Raw genomic sequence first — 16,093 nt, 5'->3', positions numbered from 1 at the left:
GCTTTATTTAAGTGTGATTTGTTTTTAAATGTACAATTAAATGATTTTGAATAAATTTGAATTGTTGTTAAATCACCAAATCCAGTTTTAGAACATTTCCATCACCCCATGTCTTCTGTGTACTCACTGACAGTCAGCTGTGTTCCCCTTTTCAGCCCCTGGATTAATTTCTCCTTTTTGCTACTATTAAGAAAGTTATTGTGAACATTTGTATTGTAGTCTCTGCACAGATATATTTGATTTTCCTTGGACAGATACCTAGGAATGGAATCCATTCTTACAATGAATTTATTTTTAAGTTTTAAAGAAATTGCCTACTATTTTCCAAAGTGACTGAACCATTTTATGCTTCCATCAGCACTATGTGAGTGTGCCAAGTTCATCATGTACTTGACATTTTTGTCATTTCTTAAAATCATACCAGTGGTGGATGTATAGTCCCATCTTAAGATTTTAATTTGCATTTTCCTAACGTCTAATGACATCAAATGTATATTCATGTACTTAGAAGCCACTTCAGTATTTTCTTTGGTGATTACTACTCTTCTAGTCCATGGTAAATAAGGTACCTGCCTTGTGGTAGCCTTTAGATCAAGGTCTTGGGAAAGCAGGTTTTATTAAGACGTTTCTTCTCTTGATTTGTAGGTGTCTACCATGTTGCATTGTATTCACATGACCTCTTCTCATAAAGGCATTGTCCCATCCTAAGGGCCCACTTTTATGACTTCTTCTTAATTCTATCTTCAGAGGTTATTAAATACAAATCTTGGAACAGAGACTCCAATATTTAGTCCATAACATTCTATTTCATGAGATTTTTGAGTGAAATAACAGCTAACATTTACGAATGTTTTTTATGCTAGCTCCTATTCTAGGTAAGTTCCTTGTATCATTTTGATAATTACAACATCCTCATGAAGTGTAGTTTATTATTTCCATTTTATGGATATGGACAGCCGAGCTTTGAAGTTGTCCAAGATCATACACGCAAGATCTGGTTAACTCTTCCTTTTTCTTGAACCTTTTCTTAAAGGGGACCCATTTATTGTTTCCAGTTCAAGTTATTCCATGTTTATAAACCTCTTCTGATTGCCTGCAACTTTGAGGGACTGCCCTGTAATACCACTTTTTATATAACTAATTGTACCATACTGACTATATCCTGTTCCTTTATACTGTTTTACTCAACTTTATATAACTTAACCAAAGTAGATTATAACCACTTCATGGCTATGGGACATGACTGTTATTTCCATTGTCTCCTGCATTTCAGTTTGATTAGTTCCTCATTGTTGATGAGAGTGATTAAATGTGAATATTGGGAAACCTCAGATAGAAATAATAGCTTAATTTGTAAAAACAAAATAAAATTATAAACATGTTCAAGTTAACTTACATTTATACGTAGTTTGTAAAGTGCAGAATACACACCAGTGCTTTAACACATTGAAAAATTTAATGTGACTCTAGCTTCCAGAGAATATATGCCACTTCTAGAATTATCTTAACTTTCAAAGTTAGCATTTTTGGAGACTTAGGCTCAGTATATGCTCATTATTTTTTATTTCTTTGGCTACATTAATGCCTTTGTTTTAATTTTAGTTTTACTACATTAGATTTGTCAAGAAGAACAGTGGACCAGAGTTATTTTATTTTTAATTTCAAAAAGCAATAGAAGTAAATTTGACTCTTTCCTACATTAATTGGGGAAGTTGGCTCATGTGAAAACACTGATATTTCAGCTGACTTTTCAGATGACTCAGAACATATAGAAAACCAACATCTAGGGCCATAAAAAAAGTGAAAGTTCTTTGCTGAACACTGGCTATCCTAAGTTTCTTTTAATATATATATTTTTTTCTGGATAAGACTGTTTGGGAAAGTAAAACACATAATCTTATAGTATTTTGATCAGAATATGTAAATGAAGAAGGAAGGTTGTAAATTATGATTCTGATTTTTTGCTATAAATATTAAGGATTATAATACTTAAAAATTGCTTATTAAAAGGTGACTAATTAATAAAACCTTAAATCTGCACATATACTTAGTAGTTATCATTGTAGGAAGGTATTTTAGAATTGTATTTAAAATCCACTATGTGACAGATACTGTGCCAGAGCCTTTTACATGTCATATAATTTAAGTACTCACTTGGCTCTCTAAGATAGGGTAAGCATTGTTTTTATATTCTAAAATTAAGAAATAAAATTCAAATTAATTGTTTAGCAATTTGAAAAATATGTCTAGTGACAGAATTGGAAATTAAACATCTTTTGAGGCAGAATTTAATATTTGTGATACTAATTTATGTTTTAGCAATAACAGCAAACACTTACTTTAGTGCCTTTAGTTTTATTTAATTTTATAATAGTCAACATTTACTTAGTTTAACATGCTCTTTAAAACTGTAAGAGTGGTACATCAGAAAGATTAGGAATCCTGACTTGCAAGTTCAGTTCCAAGGTCATATGGCCAGCGGGTGGGCCTTAAACATACAGTGCAGGTCTATTTGTCAACAGTTTTTGTACACTGTATGATGCTACCATCCTTTGAAGCTGGTCCTGCACTGGAGATTCTAGCATGAATTCCAAGAATAAGAGCACATGTTGTTTCACACTATCTATTAAATCTAAAAATTCAAATGTATCATCAGAGACTAATTTATCAGCAAAAACTTACCCAAGTTAGTTTTTCAAGTAAAAATTATTCCCGACTGTATTGATACCTCCTATTTTAGTGAATATAGCATTTGGGAAATCATTTTATTACTGAAGAATGGATGCCAATTTTAATTTGTTGGCTGATTGTTTTTGTAACATTGTTGAAGGGTTTTAAAGTATTTCTAAAGTCTGCCACATGAATTATAATTATAGAAACAGTAGCAAAAATCATAGATAAAACCAAATTTTGTCCCTTTTGGTATGACATTTATACTGTAATTCTTTTGCACAACCTTTTTCAGATCATTCTCATCTTGGCTGCTGCCGGTCTAAGGATTATAAGGTATGTAGAATAAATTATGCAATGATAATTATTCTAGGTTTCAGAAAATAGCTTAAAATTCATCTGTTAAAAATGCACAATACAATAATTGCCCCACTATTTTGGCAACTATGCCAAGTGATATAGTAGGCCAAATATTTTATGAATTTTGGATTATTAATTAGATTTATTGATTATTGAATATGTGTGTGTGAGAAAGAGAAATTGGTTGTTACTTCTAATAATGGCTCCCAAAATAATACCTCCAAATTTCAGTTTACTCACACACTGCCATAACTTTTGCCATATCTGCATTAATTTATACTATTTTGTTTAAATTCACTTTCATTTTATTCATCTCATTATTATAAGATAAAAAAGTATAATTTGCCTATTTATGAAATCCTTTATTTGGGTAATTGCCTTAAAAATGCATTACTAAAATCTGGCTGGATCCTGATTTGTGCTGGCAGGCATGCTCTCTATTTTTCATGAGACAAATGGTAGGTGTGAGACACATACTCTAGGTAACTGAGGACTTCTGATGGATGGAGAGTTGAAAAAGTAATGCTGTTTTTTCCTGTGGTGCAATATTAGTATATGTCCATGAGTCATGTGGAATAATCTTGTGTATCATCTAAAATTATTTGGCAACCACATTAAATTATCTGATTACCACACTCTAAAGCCATGTCCTCATTGTGAGAAGTGTTTCCTCACTATGTTTTTTCTTTCCCTAAGTGAAAACTTCTTACTAGTTTCACTATACTTAAGAAAACAAAACAATACAAAAATATAGCTTTCCTTTTAATACTTGTGTTTATTTACCTGAAAATTTTGTTTATACTTCCTGGTATGGAATACACATACATGTGCTGTGCTTTTACTGTGATAAAGAAATCTGAAACAGTTAATGAGTCAAGAAGCTGTATGATGAGGGCCCAAATCTCAGTGTCTAAATTATTGAGGTAGAGCTTTTTAACAATTCATTTCAGGCTTACTAACGTGAAATTATTGACAAAGGAGATAAGAATTTTCTAACAAGTGTCTCAGTGATTCTTACACAGCTCTTTTCCACCTATCCAAGGATTTGCATCTGAATACCACTGGTCTAGACTAGAAATACAACACAAATTAAAAAGGTTGTTCTTGTATAGTGTTCACGTAGCTTTATGCTTTGTTTAAGGCTACCCCTAGAGGAGTTCAGGCCTGGCATAAGTCACCAAGTCCAGTCACACTCTACTATGTAAAATTTATTCAGTCATAATATATGCACAAACACATAGATGTGTGTGAGTGGTGTGTGTCTGTGTGTGGAAGCACTAATAGCAAAATAAAAAATATTGCTCAATGATCAAACCTATTTCCTTCAAATAATATACTACAGCTTATAACTAAATATGTATTCATACATTTGTTTAAAGTTTTTTTTCTAGCTAATCTGTCAGGTCTGGAATGGCAAGGACCTTACTAATTTTGCTAATTAATAATTGCTCTTACCTTCATATATAGTGTGTGTTCCTAAAATTGTGCATTATAGGAGTGGATTGTTAAGAAACAGAAGTAAACCAAATATAAAGAGAAATGGATGAAGTTTATGGAACATTAATATTTTTCTCTAAGGTAGCTATAGTCCAACTATAAGTGGGTTCATTTGAAGGTAGATATAAAATGTCCTTCTTTCCAAATGTATGGTGCCAAGAACTATATACTTCATCTTTAATTCTCTTCTACTTCTACCTTGGAATTCTTTACTTTCAGAACTTTCCTTAGAAGACGGTGCCTAGTGGGTAAGATCACAGGTTGCTTTTGTATACAAAAGGTAGATTTTCATAGCAGAGTATTTTCAGAATTGAAAGAACAAAGATTTATTTTCTTACCGGCACACAGTATTTGGTCAGTGCATATTCAGATAGTCAAATACCTTGGGAATTCTATAAGGCTCTTTTTCACCATCAAGTTAGGAGTACTTACTAAAAATTTTGTGGAAAAGTGAGACTTTTCCTGAGTTCTCTGGAAACAAGAGAGACAGGATTTTCTTGAAAGGAAAACAACATGAAATCTTATAATTTGGAATAGAATAGTGTCTTAGGAGAAAAGAAAAACTACTGGGTGCATCTAGTTTGGTAGGAGAATATATATTGAAGGATAATGGCTCCTTAGCATTTTTACTTTCTATCTTGACTGGTTTTCCTTTTTTAACTTCTAGTTTATCAGTTTTTATCTGTTCTTTTAGCAAAACTCAACATCCTTTATCCCAAACACATAATAATCAGCTATCCTCATAGATACTTCTTTTTTTTTTTTTTTTTGTACCTAGGATTGAACTCACAAACTCATGACCTCACACTTGCCAGGCAGGCACTTGTGCCGCTGAGCTAAATTCCCGGCCCTACTCAGATATTTCCAGTCTTTAGCTCATTCTTTTCTGTTCCACTGTTACCTAGATTACTTATTTTCTCCCATGTGTAGTTCCATATGTCTTGTATATAATTGATTCATTTAATACACCAAGTCTCAGTAGAGATTGCCTTGTCCTATAAGTGGCATTCTAGACATTGCCAAAGACATCATTTATTTAGGGGTAGTTGCTGAAAGGATAGATTTTCTGTAAAGAGCAAGACAATTCCAAACAGTGAAGAGTTGTCTCATGTGATACGTGGCTTTCAACTGTCTTACCAAGTATTATGGAGGTGAGAAACATAGATAATTATTAGAACCTAAAGGTTAAGTCTACATAAAACAATGCATCTTTCATTGTTTTTATATATACTATATATTATATAAGTGTGTAAAAATACTGTGTTTTGTAAAAAATGTTATACCATAAGGCGATATAACTCTGTTTCCTGGCTTCCTGCATGTCTGAACTTCTTAGATTTTTAATTCCAAACTTATGTATATAACCAAGTACAAACATTTAATGTTTTCTAAACTAGTCATGCTTGAGTATTTGTATATTCAAATATTCATTATGTTACCTTTTATATCTTAGACTAGATTTGAGAGAATACTATACACTGATTTTTTTCAAAATATGTATAAAGTTTTGTAAAAACATATAACATTTTTAATGTATTTCAGTTCAATATGTGGAGAAAAGAAATATATAATGCTGGGGATTTAGGCATAAGTGCATGCCTTGCAAGCAGGCAGTCGTGAGTTCGATCCCTGGTACCGATAACAATGAAAAAGACCAAAAATTTAAAAAAAATTAAAAAAATATATATATATATAATGCTTGCTATTAAAATACTGTGAATTCAATTAAATCCAGTTAACATTATATCTGTTCTACTCAGTTTAGGGTCCTATAACAAAGACTCTAGAGTGGGTGGCTAAGTCAACAGAAATTTTCTTTTTTTTTTTTATTTTGAAGAAAATAAAAACCAAAATAAAACAGAACAGAGACAATCAAAACTAAACAATGAATGTGATCCAAGACTTCAAAACAAGATAAAAGGAAACCAACAATGGCTACCATGATGCCTCTTGCTATCTTCAAAATAACTTCCTATACCATCAGGTACAATAAAATCAAATCAGAACAAAATAAAACAAATCAGAACAAAACTATGAAAGCAATACAGGACTTCAAAACAAGATAATAGGAATACAATAGTGCATATTCCATAACACGTCTTATCTTCAAAGTAGCTACTTATACTATCAGACATAGTAAAATCAAAGAAAACAATAAAATCAATTAAAAGAAAACAAGTAAAGCAATACAAGGCTTCAAAACAAGATAATTGGAAATCATTAATGGGTCAACAGAAATTTTCTTAACAGTTCTGGAGGTTGGGAATGCCAGGATCTTTACAGTTCTGATAAGCCTTCTCTTCCTAGCTTTTCTCTGTGTCCTCAGATGGTAGACACACTGAGTTCTGTGGGTCTGTTCTTACAAAAATATTAGCTTTATAAAATTAAGGCCCCACCCTTTTGACCTCATTAATCCTTAATACTGTACATTGATTTTTTTTCAAAATATGTATAAAATTTTGTAAGTACATATGACATTTTCAGTGTATTTCATTTCAGATTAATTTCTTCTTAGCTATCTAACTTTTACTGACTATTTCTTTCGGCCATAAAAATGAGGACATACATTTGTATTTGTATGGTGGATTCCTATATTAAAGGATTTTTTTGGTATTGATTATATTACTGGGTTAGATGCAGTGTATAAATTGAACAGAAATTTTTCCCCAATTTTAAATGGCAGAAAGCAGGTTCTATAAAGATCCTTTTAAAAAATCAAAATCATTCCACTTAGGTCTACCTCTATCTCTGCTATCTCTTTTTAGACCTTCTTTTCCACTGTTGGAGTCTCAAATACATGTTATTTTATCTGTTACTACTGAAATGCTTGGCAGAAATGAATTTTATGAGAATTTTCAGAACTGAAAAGTCCTTACATCTCTTTAAAAGAGAAAGCAAGCCATTCTGTGAAATTGAAAAGCCGTCATTAGGCAAAAATTTTAAATGCATGTGAGATATTATTACACAGCTGATTTCTAGTAACTTTTTGGTTCCTTAATATACTTCTCAGTCTGTATATTCCGCTGGCATATACCTGGAGGCAATCTGAGCCAGGTTAGACTGGAAACAACACCTTTAGTCAGATCTTTGTTTTACGATTTAATACCTCTGTTTAATTAAAAAGTCTTAATGGGTGTTTTTGCTCAAAATTTTATTTCATCTTTTAACATTAAAGCTGTTGGCTTTAAGGTTGGGGCTCAAAAGCAGTTGGCTTTCATTTTTTCTGGCCTAAGAGCCCCTCAATCACTAGAAATTTTCTATATCCTTTTATTTCTGTTCTTAAATTAGTTTCTTCCTAAGCTTATCATTTCCTCTTATCACCAAAAGATTAATTTTGTTATGAAAATATAATTGACAAATAATAATTCTATATAACTGTACAATTTGATATTTTGATGCATATATTGAGAAGTGATTAAATCTAGCATCTCATTTTTTGCATGTAGAACATTTCAGATTTATTCTTTTAGTCATTATTAACCATGGTCATCATATTTTCTAATGGATCTCCAAAATTTTTCTCCCTAATAGAATCTTTGTAATCTTTGACCAATTCCTTCTGCATTTCTGCATCCCTTTTCTACTCTTTGGCAACCAGTGTTCTACTTTGCTTTTATGAGTTTGACTGTTTTAGATTCTACATGTAAGTGAAATCATGCAATATTTGTCCTTATGTACCTGGCATATTTCACTCTGCATCATGACTTTCAGATTCATGCATGTTGTTGCAAATAACAGGATTTCATTTATTTTTAAGACCAAATAGAATTCCCTTACATTTATGTATCACATTTTCTTCATCCCAGTACCAGTTAAGTGAGACTCAGTTGATGCTGTATGAGCCGATGACCTTGCTAAATATAAAACTAAGTAAAAGCCAACCTACAGTGATATTTCTTTCTTCCCATTTTTCCTTAGAGTCAAAGCTTGAAAACAGATCTGTTTTCCAAGATACTACAGGCCACAGTTTTAACTGTTTTGTCATTGTTTTATGTGGATTCAGTGTTTTCTATTCCAAAATGAATGTTCTCTTGCTGCCTGACCCTAACTGGTATGCCACTGCGTATTTAGATTTTTGATAACGTTAGTACTTAAAGATACCAGTTTTTGAACTGGTCAGGGTGATGCTATTTGCTATTCAGGCAAACCTTCAAACTTCAGAAGCTAAATATAATAGAAATTTAATCTTTGATCACATAATTAAATCAAAGATGATTTTAATCTGTGTGCTATTTTTTGTATACAATGAAAGTCTTGTGGCCTTGTTGTCCTCTTATGGTAGAGAATGAAGAACATGTGGAATGCTTATCTCTTTATTAAAAACCTGAGCCTTAATGTTGTCCCTAAACTGCATTGCTAAGAAATACTCACATTCCCTCTTAGCAACAGTTTGACTTTGAAAAAGGGAAAGGTGTGTGGTGGTAGACAACTGGCGGTCCCTCTCCAATCTCAATTTCTCTTCTCTTAAAAAATACTTGGACTAAAACTATTACGCTAGGCATAAAATTTAAACTAGAAATCATCTCTGCTTTTATGGCTATTAGGTGGTGGTAGTTTGAGAGATAGTAACGAATTTCTGATAGAACTGGAACTGTGGTAAATATAAGACATATAGTGCTTTGATAATATTCGCGGGTAGCTTTCTATTACTATACAAATAACTTGAAACAGTCAACTAAAAAAGAGAAAAGGTTAATTTTGGCTTATGGTTTTATAGATTTCAGTCTATGATTCATTAGCTCTATTGGTCAGGGCCTGTGGCCAGGCAGCACATATTTTATAAGCATGTGTTAGCGAAAAAATCCATTTGTATTATGAGATAAGGGACAAAAGAGAAGGAGGAAAGGACACCGTGGGTTCCACTTCCCCCTTGAGAGCATCCTTCTAGTGACCTACAGATCTCCCATTAGGGCCCACATCTTAGTTTCCACTATGTCCTAATAGCCCTACACTGGGGAACAAGATTTTGACACCTGGATCTTTGAGATCTTAAGTATAACCATACTACAGATTTGACTTGGTCAATGAGAATGAAAAATGCAATTTGAGCATCCTTAGCTCTGAAGAGGAGTGGGAATTTATGTAAAATACGGAGGAAGGGCATGTGCAGAAGAGCATTTATCTAAGACTTAGTAGCTAAAAGAACAGTATTCTATGAAGTAAAAGCATAAGTAGGTGCATCTAATAAATTGAAGCCAGATAAATAGGGAGAGGTCAACTCTTTATGTTTCAAATTTTGGAAATTAAGTTTAGAGCAAATGAAATTATTTTAAACACCAAGGTGACATTATTAAATTCACAGTTTCAGATGCTTTGAAAGTATCACTATAGATGACAGCATGGAAAATAAACTGGCCTGGGAAAAGAGCAAGTACTAGTAGACAAATTAGAAGACATGAATAAGCAAAGTAAGGCATGATAAGAGCTGGGGTTGGGTGATGGTAAAGGAAATTGATAGCAGCTGAGATGTTAGATAATAAAATTGATGAAAAGGAGGCTTGACAAATGAGGAAAAGGCCTTGATATTGTAAAGATTTGTTTTCCTTTATCTAGAATAATTTTAAAATCAAGATCTCAATAAAATATTTCTAGACTTTTTTCCCCTAGGAGTTAGACAGAAATATCAGGAAAACCCAGGCAGGCTGCAGTGAAAGAAGTTTAGCTGTGCGGTCTTAAGAACAAGTCCTAGAATTTTGTTATTTTTATAGCTCATTTAATGACAGCATTTATGGATATAGGAAAATATGTGTAAGGACTAATTTAAAGTTTACAAAATTCTAACATCTTCCACAAATTCCTGATTCTACACTAGTCAATGTAGAATCTGACATGGCGTTTAGCTGAGAGATATATCAGACATTAAAAAATCAACCATCTAGTATTTGTGAGTTCTAAGGAAGATTTAACGTTAAGAAATGACTTTTGTTGCTGGCTAGTTAGAAGGGAAGGAAAATAGGCAGAAAGAACAAGGTCCTCAGTAAAGGAAAGCATGGGGTGGGAATAAGAAATTATAAAATAAATGCTGATTATTTTGAGTTAAAATGTGAAAGTGTCAAAAATTTTAAATCTTAATTTTTAAAAAAAATTTTCTTTGGTTGGGGGCTGGGGATATAGCTCAGCGGCATAAGCGCCTGCCTTGCAAGCAGGCAATCGTGAGTTCAATTCCTGGTACTGATAAAAAGGAAAAAGACAAAAAAATTTTTTTTTCCTTTGGTCAGGATGACTTTTAAGAAAAATAATTAGGACTCTGAATTTTTAAATTTTTAAAAAAATTTTATTTTTAAACAATGTAAAATTAAGCAGAACAAAACAGATCATAAGATAACAATGAAGAGACACAGATTTCAAAGCAAGACAACTGGAGATCTTCACTGCCTATCATATTATCTCTTGTTTTATTCCAAATAGTTGTCCATATGTTCACACACAATGAATTCATATAAAACTAAACAGTATAAAACTCATCAGAACAGGGTGATGAAGGCATTTTAGGTGTTCAGGACCAGACAATAGGGAAGACATTAATGGCTGCCATAATGTCTCTCATTCTCTTCAAAATAGCTGACCATACCTTCATGTATGTTGAAATTAAAAAAAAAAAAAAAAAAAAAAAAAAAACAGGCTAATATCACCTTGAACAAAGAATAATAGTATTGCTGGATTTCACAGCTTGATGCTAGGGAATCAGCACTGAGTACCTTAGTGTCTCTTTTCTTCAAAATAGCTGTTCATTTCATCGTGCATTATATAATCGATTCTCATAAACTTTTTAAAAGTTCTACATATGTGTGAGTCACTACATGTATACCTATCCTTTCTGTATTAGAGGGAAAAACAAAATAAAACAAAACAAATTCCTAGAAAAATACGAAATGAAAAAGACATATAAACAATAGCAAAGAACCCAGAACACTTGACAAAGGCCTTCAAAACAAGATGGTATGAGCATAACTAGGGTTGTTATTTTGCATAATGATCTTCAAGAGTTCCTCAGATCACTAAAAACTTTTGTCATTGTAATTAGAAAAATGTGGGATTTTTCTCCTTTTCATTCTAAGACACCTTTCAAATGAACATTTGTTTATGTTAAAAATTCTCCCAAGTGGCCACTGTAGTTCTAATATATCCTTGGTAAAATTTTTTCTTTTTGAAAACTAAAGCTATAATGTAAGTATATGAAATATGAATTTAAATTATGTACATATAAAAGCATAAATATGTATAAGAAATTTGATTTTAATTTTAAGAAGGCATAAATCTAACTGAAACAAGCCCATAAAAGTCCAGCAGTATTGGTCATATATATATACAGTCTGCCCAAAAAAAGCATATACACTTCAATAGTTTGTCATATTAATAATAAATCTCTGAAAGTTAATGGCCAAAGGTAACTTGTGTTATTTCATGATGTCTCAATAAATTTAATATCTTTTCCTGATGTATACATTTTTTGAGGGAGTACACTCTGTGTGTGTGTGTATGTGTGTGTACCTTGTACCTTAGAGTTTCCAAATAATTGTCTCAAATTCAAGACCTAACAGATCTGTACTTTCAGAATAAAGATCTGGAGGCAGAAAACAAGAAAAAAAAGCTGAGGCAGTTTTATGACATTTTGAAAAGTGACTGAAGGCCAATTTTTTTACTGTAAAGAGCTAGCGTGATGATATATAACAAAAACAAGAAAACCTACAGCTGAACATATCAGTCCTTGGGCTCAAGGAGGGTTTAGTGGTTTATGTCTGTTCACTTTCCGGGGAATTTTTCTTACAGACTCATAGCAAAATGTGGCAAAGACAGATTCATGTTAGAATTGTTACTAAGACAGATTACCCTCTAGCATTAAGGTTTTTGCATCTGATCAAATAGTGAAAAGATTACTAAAAAGAGTTCAATGGCATAAGCACCTGCCTGGCAAGTGCAAGGTTGTGAGTTTGATCCCCAGCACAACAATAAAATAAAATAAAATAAAATAAAATAAAATAAAATAAAATCCATCATGATTGGATTTAAATTATTAGTATTTTATTTGAATTCTTCCCTATTTATGACTACAGATGAAGGCAGCATATAACTTTCCTTCTACTTTCTTGAGTAGTTTGATAGCATTGTTATGATCACATTATAACATTAGTTGAGATGATTTCTTTCTTGCAAGTAATTCATCAGTTTGTTCCTTTGCTTATGTGTAGGATTACTGGTGAATCAGATTATCAGGACTTTCCTTGTGTAAATCCTGTGAAGCTTGGACTATGAGAGTTTTCCTTTTGCTTCTGCCATGGATCCCTCTTAATGTCAGTGGCCTGGCACTCCACTGCTTAACAGCCATGTGGCTTTGCTTCATTTTCCTCTTGTGTGAAGTATACCTACCTTGTAAGGTTGATGTGCAGATTTAAAGTCATTTGTGTGATATGTCTTTGTCTCTGTCTCTGTCTCTGTCTCTGTCTCCGTCTCTGATTCTGTGTCTGTACTGAACAGTAGCTTAATAGAAGATGGCTTTCGCCCCCTATAACTGATATATTTAGAAATCATTTTCTTATCATTTTTATTTTTTTAGAATTTCTTTTAAATTATGCTCTGGTACAAAATACAACTTCCTTGAACCAAACCAGATACTGAATGTGTGGATTTTTAAATCAAATAAGATAGTACTTGCTCATTCGCCTGATATATAAAGATTCACCAAGCAATGGTATCAGTGAAGTTAGAAACTGATCTTAGTTATCTATATCTATTTCTCTTTCTTTCAAAATTATAGTATCTTCTTGACATACTGTATATTGTATGTACACTGAACTTACTTCCTACAAACTTTAGCAACTACTACTCAGCTAGTTCTGTTTAAATTAATACTTGTTTCTTAATTTTCCTGCCCTGAAACAAAGGAGAACTTTTAGATTACAGTGTATAGTTCCAGACATGAAGTAGGCTTTCAGTACATATGTGTTGGATAAGTGAATTTCTCTATTTATTTATTTGTTTTGGTACTGGAGATCCAACTCACAACTTCACACTTTCCAGGCAGGCACTGGTGGCACTGAGCTGTATCTCTGTTGCTAGGATATGTGAATTTCTTATTTCACATACACTTAGTAATTAACTCTTGGCTTCATTAATTTTACTTTCATGTTCTTATAAGTATAAAAATTTCATAGTCATGAATATGATTTAATACATTAGTTTATTGTTTAAGCACCATTTCAGGAATCTTAAAAGTGATATAACCAAATCACAGATTTGAAAGGTATGCTATTAATCATAGTTTGGTTTATTAACTTTTGTAACTGTTTGTAAAATGTTTTCATCTGTAACAACTTAAAATAAACTTAAAAATAGATTTTAAAACCTGGATACAATTGAAGCATTATAATATTGAAAGTATTGTATTTGTAAAATCATAGAAAATAAATTCAAAGAACTTTTTAAAAGGGTAAAAAAAGGCCTCTTTATGCTGAAATATAAATGCTATAAACAGGAAATATATATTAGTGTCTTGAGGTAAACCTTCTGTTAGATGTCTTCAGTAATTTTATCCCTTTAAATTTTGGTTAATTCTGTAAGATTATTTTTCTAGTATATTCATAAGGAAGCCAAAGCTTAAATAAGGCAAATAACTTGCTCTAGGTCCTGTCACTAGCAGAGATTTGAACTTAGTTATTTGGACTCATAAGCGGTTATCCAGAAAATATACTTTTTTGTAATGAGGCAGAGATAATATTCTGTTTGGTTTTTGGAAAAATAATAAACTTAAGGGGAAACGCGTAAGCTACGGAAAAGCTCTTCTAAAGGTAAGGTTTCTTATCAAAGGTCTATGCCACTATTAAAGTATATAACCTAGCCTTCCATTTTGATATTACACTTTCCAAAACAAACACATAGTCTAATTTTATGAAAAGAATACATTTCTGGCTTTGTTCTCATTATATACTTACTTATATATCCACTTAATTTTATTTTATTTTATTTATTGTTTGTTTGTTTGTTTGGTACTGGGGATCGAACTCATGACCTTGCACTTTCCAGGCAGGTGCTTGTGCCACTCAGCTAAATCCCGGCCCTAATTCTAATTTATTTTGATTGTTTTACCATTACTTGTTTTTTATGTCTTCCATTCTGGATTGTAGCTTGATGTTGCTTATATTTTCTGATGTTATTCTCTATCTTCTTCAGTTCTTTACACATAGAAGATCCTTAATAAATGTTGAATATTATTGAGCACCTCTGTGATATGCTCTGTTACTTTCCCATGGAGATGGGCGTGTGGTCCTCAGCATCGTTCATCTTGCCTTTTCCTTTCTCCCTGTTGAGATGGTCATTCTCCTCCTTCCTCTTTGCTGCCCTTGATTGTAATTCTGCTTGTTCTATTGACTTTCTTTCTTCAGAAAAAAAGAAAGGGTTAATGAAAAATGAAGTGTTGTACTGGCCAACATGACTAAATTGGAGTTGGAATTAATGAGGAGAAAATCTCTTTCTGTAGTCTGAGGGCTAATGTTGGAGATAACTAGGGAAAGCCCAGTGCCTCAACCCCTTCCCATTAATTCTCAGCACATTCACTTACACTGTTGACCACTGATAGGCTGTCTGCTTCTTGGTCTTGATACTCACTGTGGATTTGCTTCCTTTCAGTGAATACTTAACACTGCAAAAACTTTTATTAAACCAGTCTAGACCATCCTTTTGCTGGTAATTTATTTGGGGTTGAAATTGAGTCATATGAACTATGTACTCTTTGGTTCTGGGATGAAAACTTGATTCTCTCAGCTGCTTACTGACTCATCACATAGTGGTATAATTCTGAAAAGCAGTGAAAATTGTGGTAATGGTGAAGCAAAAAGCTGCATAGGACTTGTGTTTTAATATTAAATTTATTGTGTAATTTATACTAGATGTTATAAAAGATCCTTTAAATAAATTAGGCTGCTATTAAGCCTGTTTTACATGTTAGGGAAATGAGTATGAGAAGGATTAAAGTTTTCCTAAAGATCACATTTAATAAATAGCACTGCTACATGATGATCTGTTAGGCACATTGCTTTGATTACTATTGTAATTCCAACACTTACAACAGTGACTGATAATCACATATTTGTTAAATGAATCCAGTTCCTCTCTTTTCATTCTCTCTTCAGTTCAACTTCAGAATTTAACTTTTATCATTCTGTCAAAGTTATTCATGCTGATGTTATTACTCACCATTGCTAATATCCAAAGTCCATATTCAGTCTTTCCTAACTTGAACTGTCAGCAGTTGTCATACTCTGTTTTCCACTGCTATAACAATACCTGTGACTGGGTGATTTATAAAGAAGAGATGTTTGTCTTGGCTCCGTTCTGGAGGCTGGAAGTACAAGGTCAGGTGGCCACATGGGAGGGCCTTGTACTTCATCATAACATGGTGTTTAGGCAGAAGGCCAAACGGTGTGCAGAGGAGCAAGCATGGGATGATACAGCTTTGTGTAACCTGCTTTTCTGGTAACTAAGTCATTCCTGAAAGAATAAAATTCACTCCCTTGAGAACGGCATTAATCATCTTATAAGATCCAATCACTACTTGACAGCCCCACCAACC

General features: G+C 32.6%; 2 protein-coding genes across 11 annotated transcripts in view; one reads left to right on the top strand and one right to left on the bottom strand.

Moving 5' to 3' along the window:
- Window positions 1-16,093, bottom strand: part of LOC100722197 (sodium/glucose cotransporter 4) — a 239,976-nt gene that overhangs the window by 11,503 nt on the left and 212,380 nt on the right. Inside the window, exons 22-23 of one of the 6 annotated variants that reach the window (XR_010043178.1) lie at window positions 15,718-16,011; window positions 12,859-14,900 (exon numbers count right to left, since the gene is read on the bottom strand). The exons of 4 other annotated variants lie outside the window; for them this stretch is intronic. The gene's annotated coding sequence lies outside the window, so the exon portion shown is untranslated. Of the gene's footprint in view, window positions 1-12,858; window positions 16,012-16,093 lie in introns of those variants that run through there. One more of the 6 variants, XR_010043177.1, reaches the window with a different exon arrangement.
- Spata6 (spermatogenesis associated 6) overlaps window positions 1-16,093 on the top strand; it is a 149,715-nt gene that overhangs the window by 68,502 nt on the left and 65,120 nt on the right. For all 5 annotated transcript variants that reach the window (XM_063236470.1, XM_063236468.1, XM_063236469.1 and 2 more), the window contains one exon: window positions 2,966-3,006. In XM_063236470.1, coding sequence (XP_063092540.1) covers window positions 2,966-3,006 — 41 coding nt within the window. The remainder of the gene's footprint in view (window positions 1-2,965; window positions 3,007-16,093) is intronic.

The sequence above is a fragment of the Cavia porcellus genome, unplaced genomic scaffold, assembly GCF_034190915.1.
Source record: "Cavia porcellus strain 051 isolate PalLab524CR breed Dunkin Hartley unplaced genomic scaffold, mCavPor4.1 scaffold_25, whole genome shotgun sequence".
Taxonomy (NCBI): Eukaryota; Metazoa; Chordata; class Mammalia; order Rodentia; family Caviidae; genus Cavia; species Cavia porcellus.
Note: the sequence above shows the minus strand (reverse complement) of the source record. Positions and strands in the feature narration are given on the sequence as shown.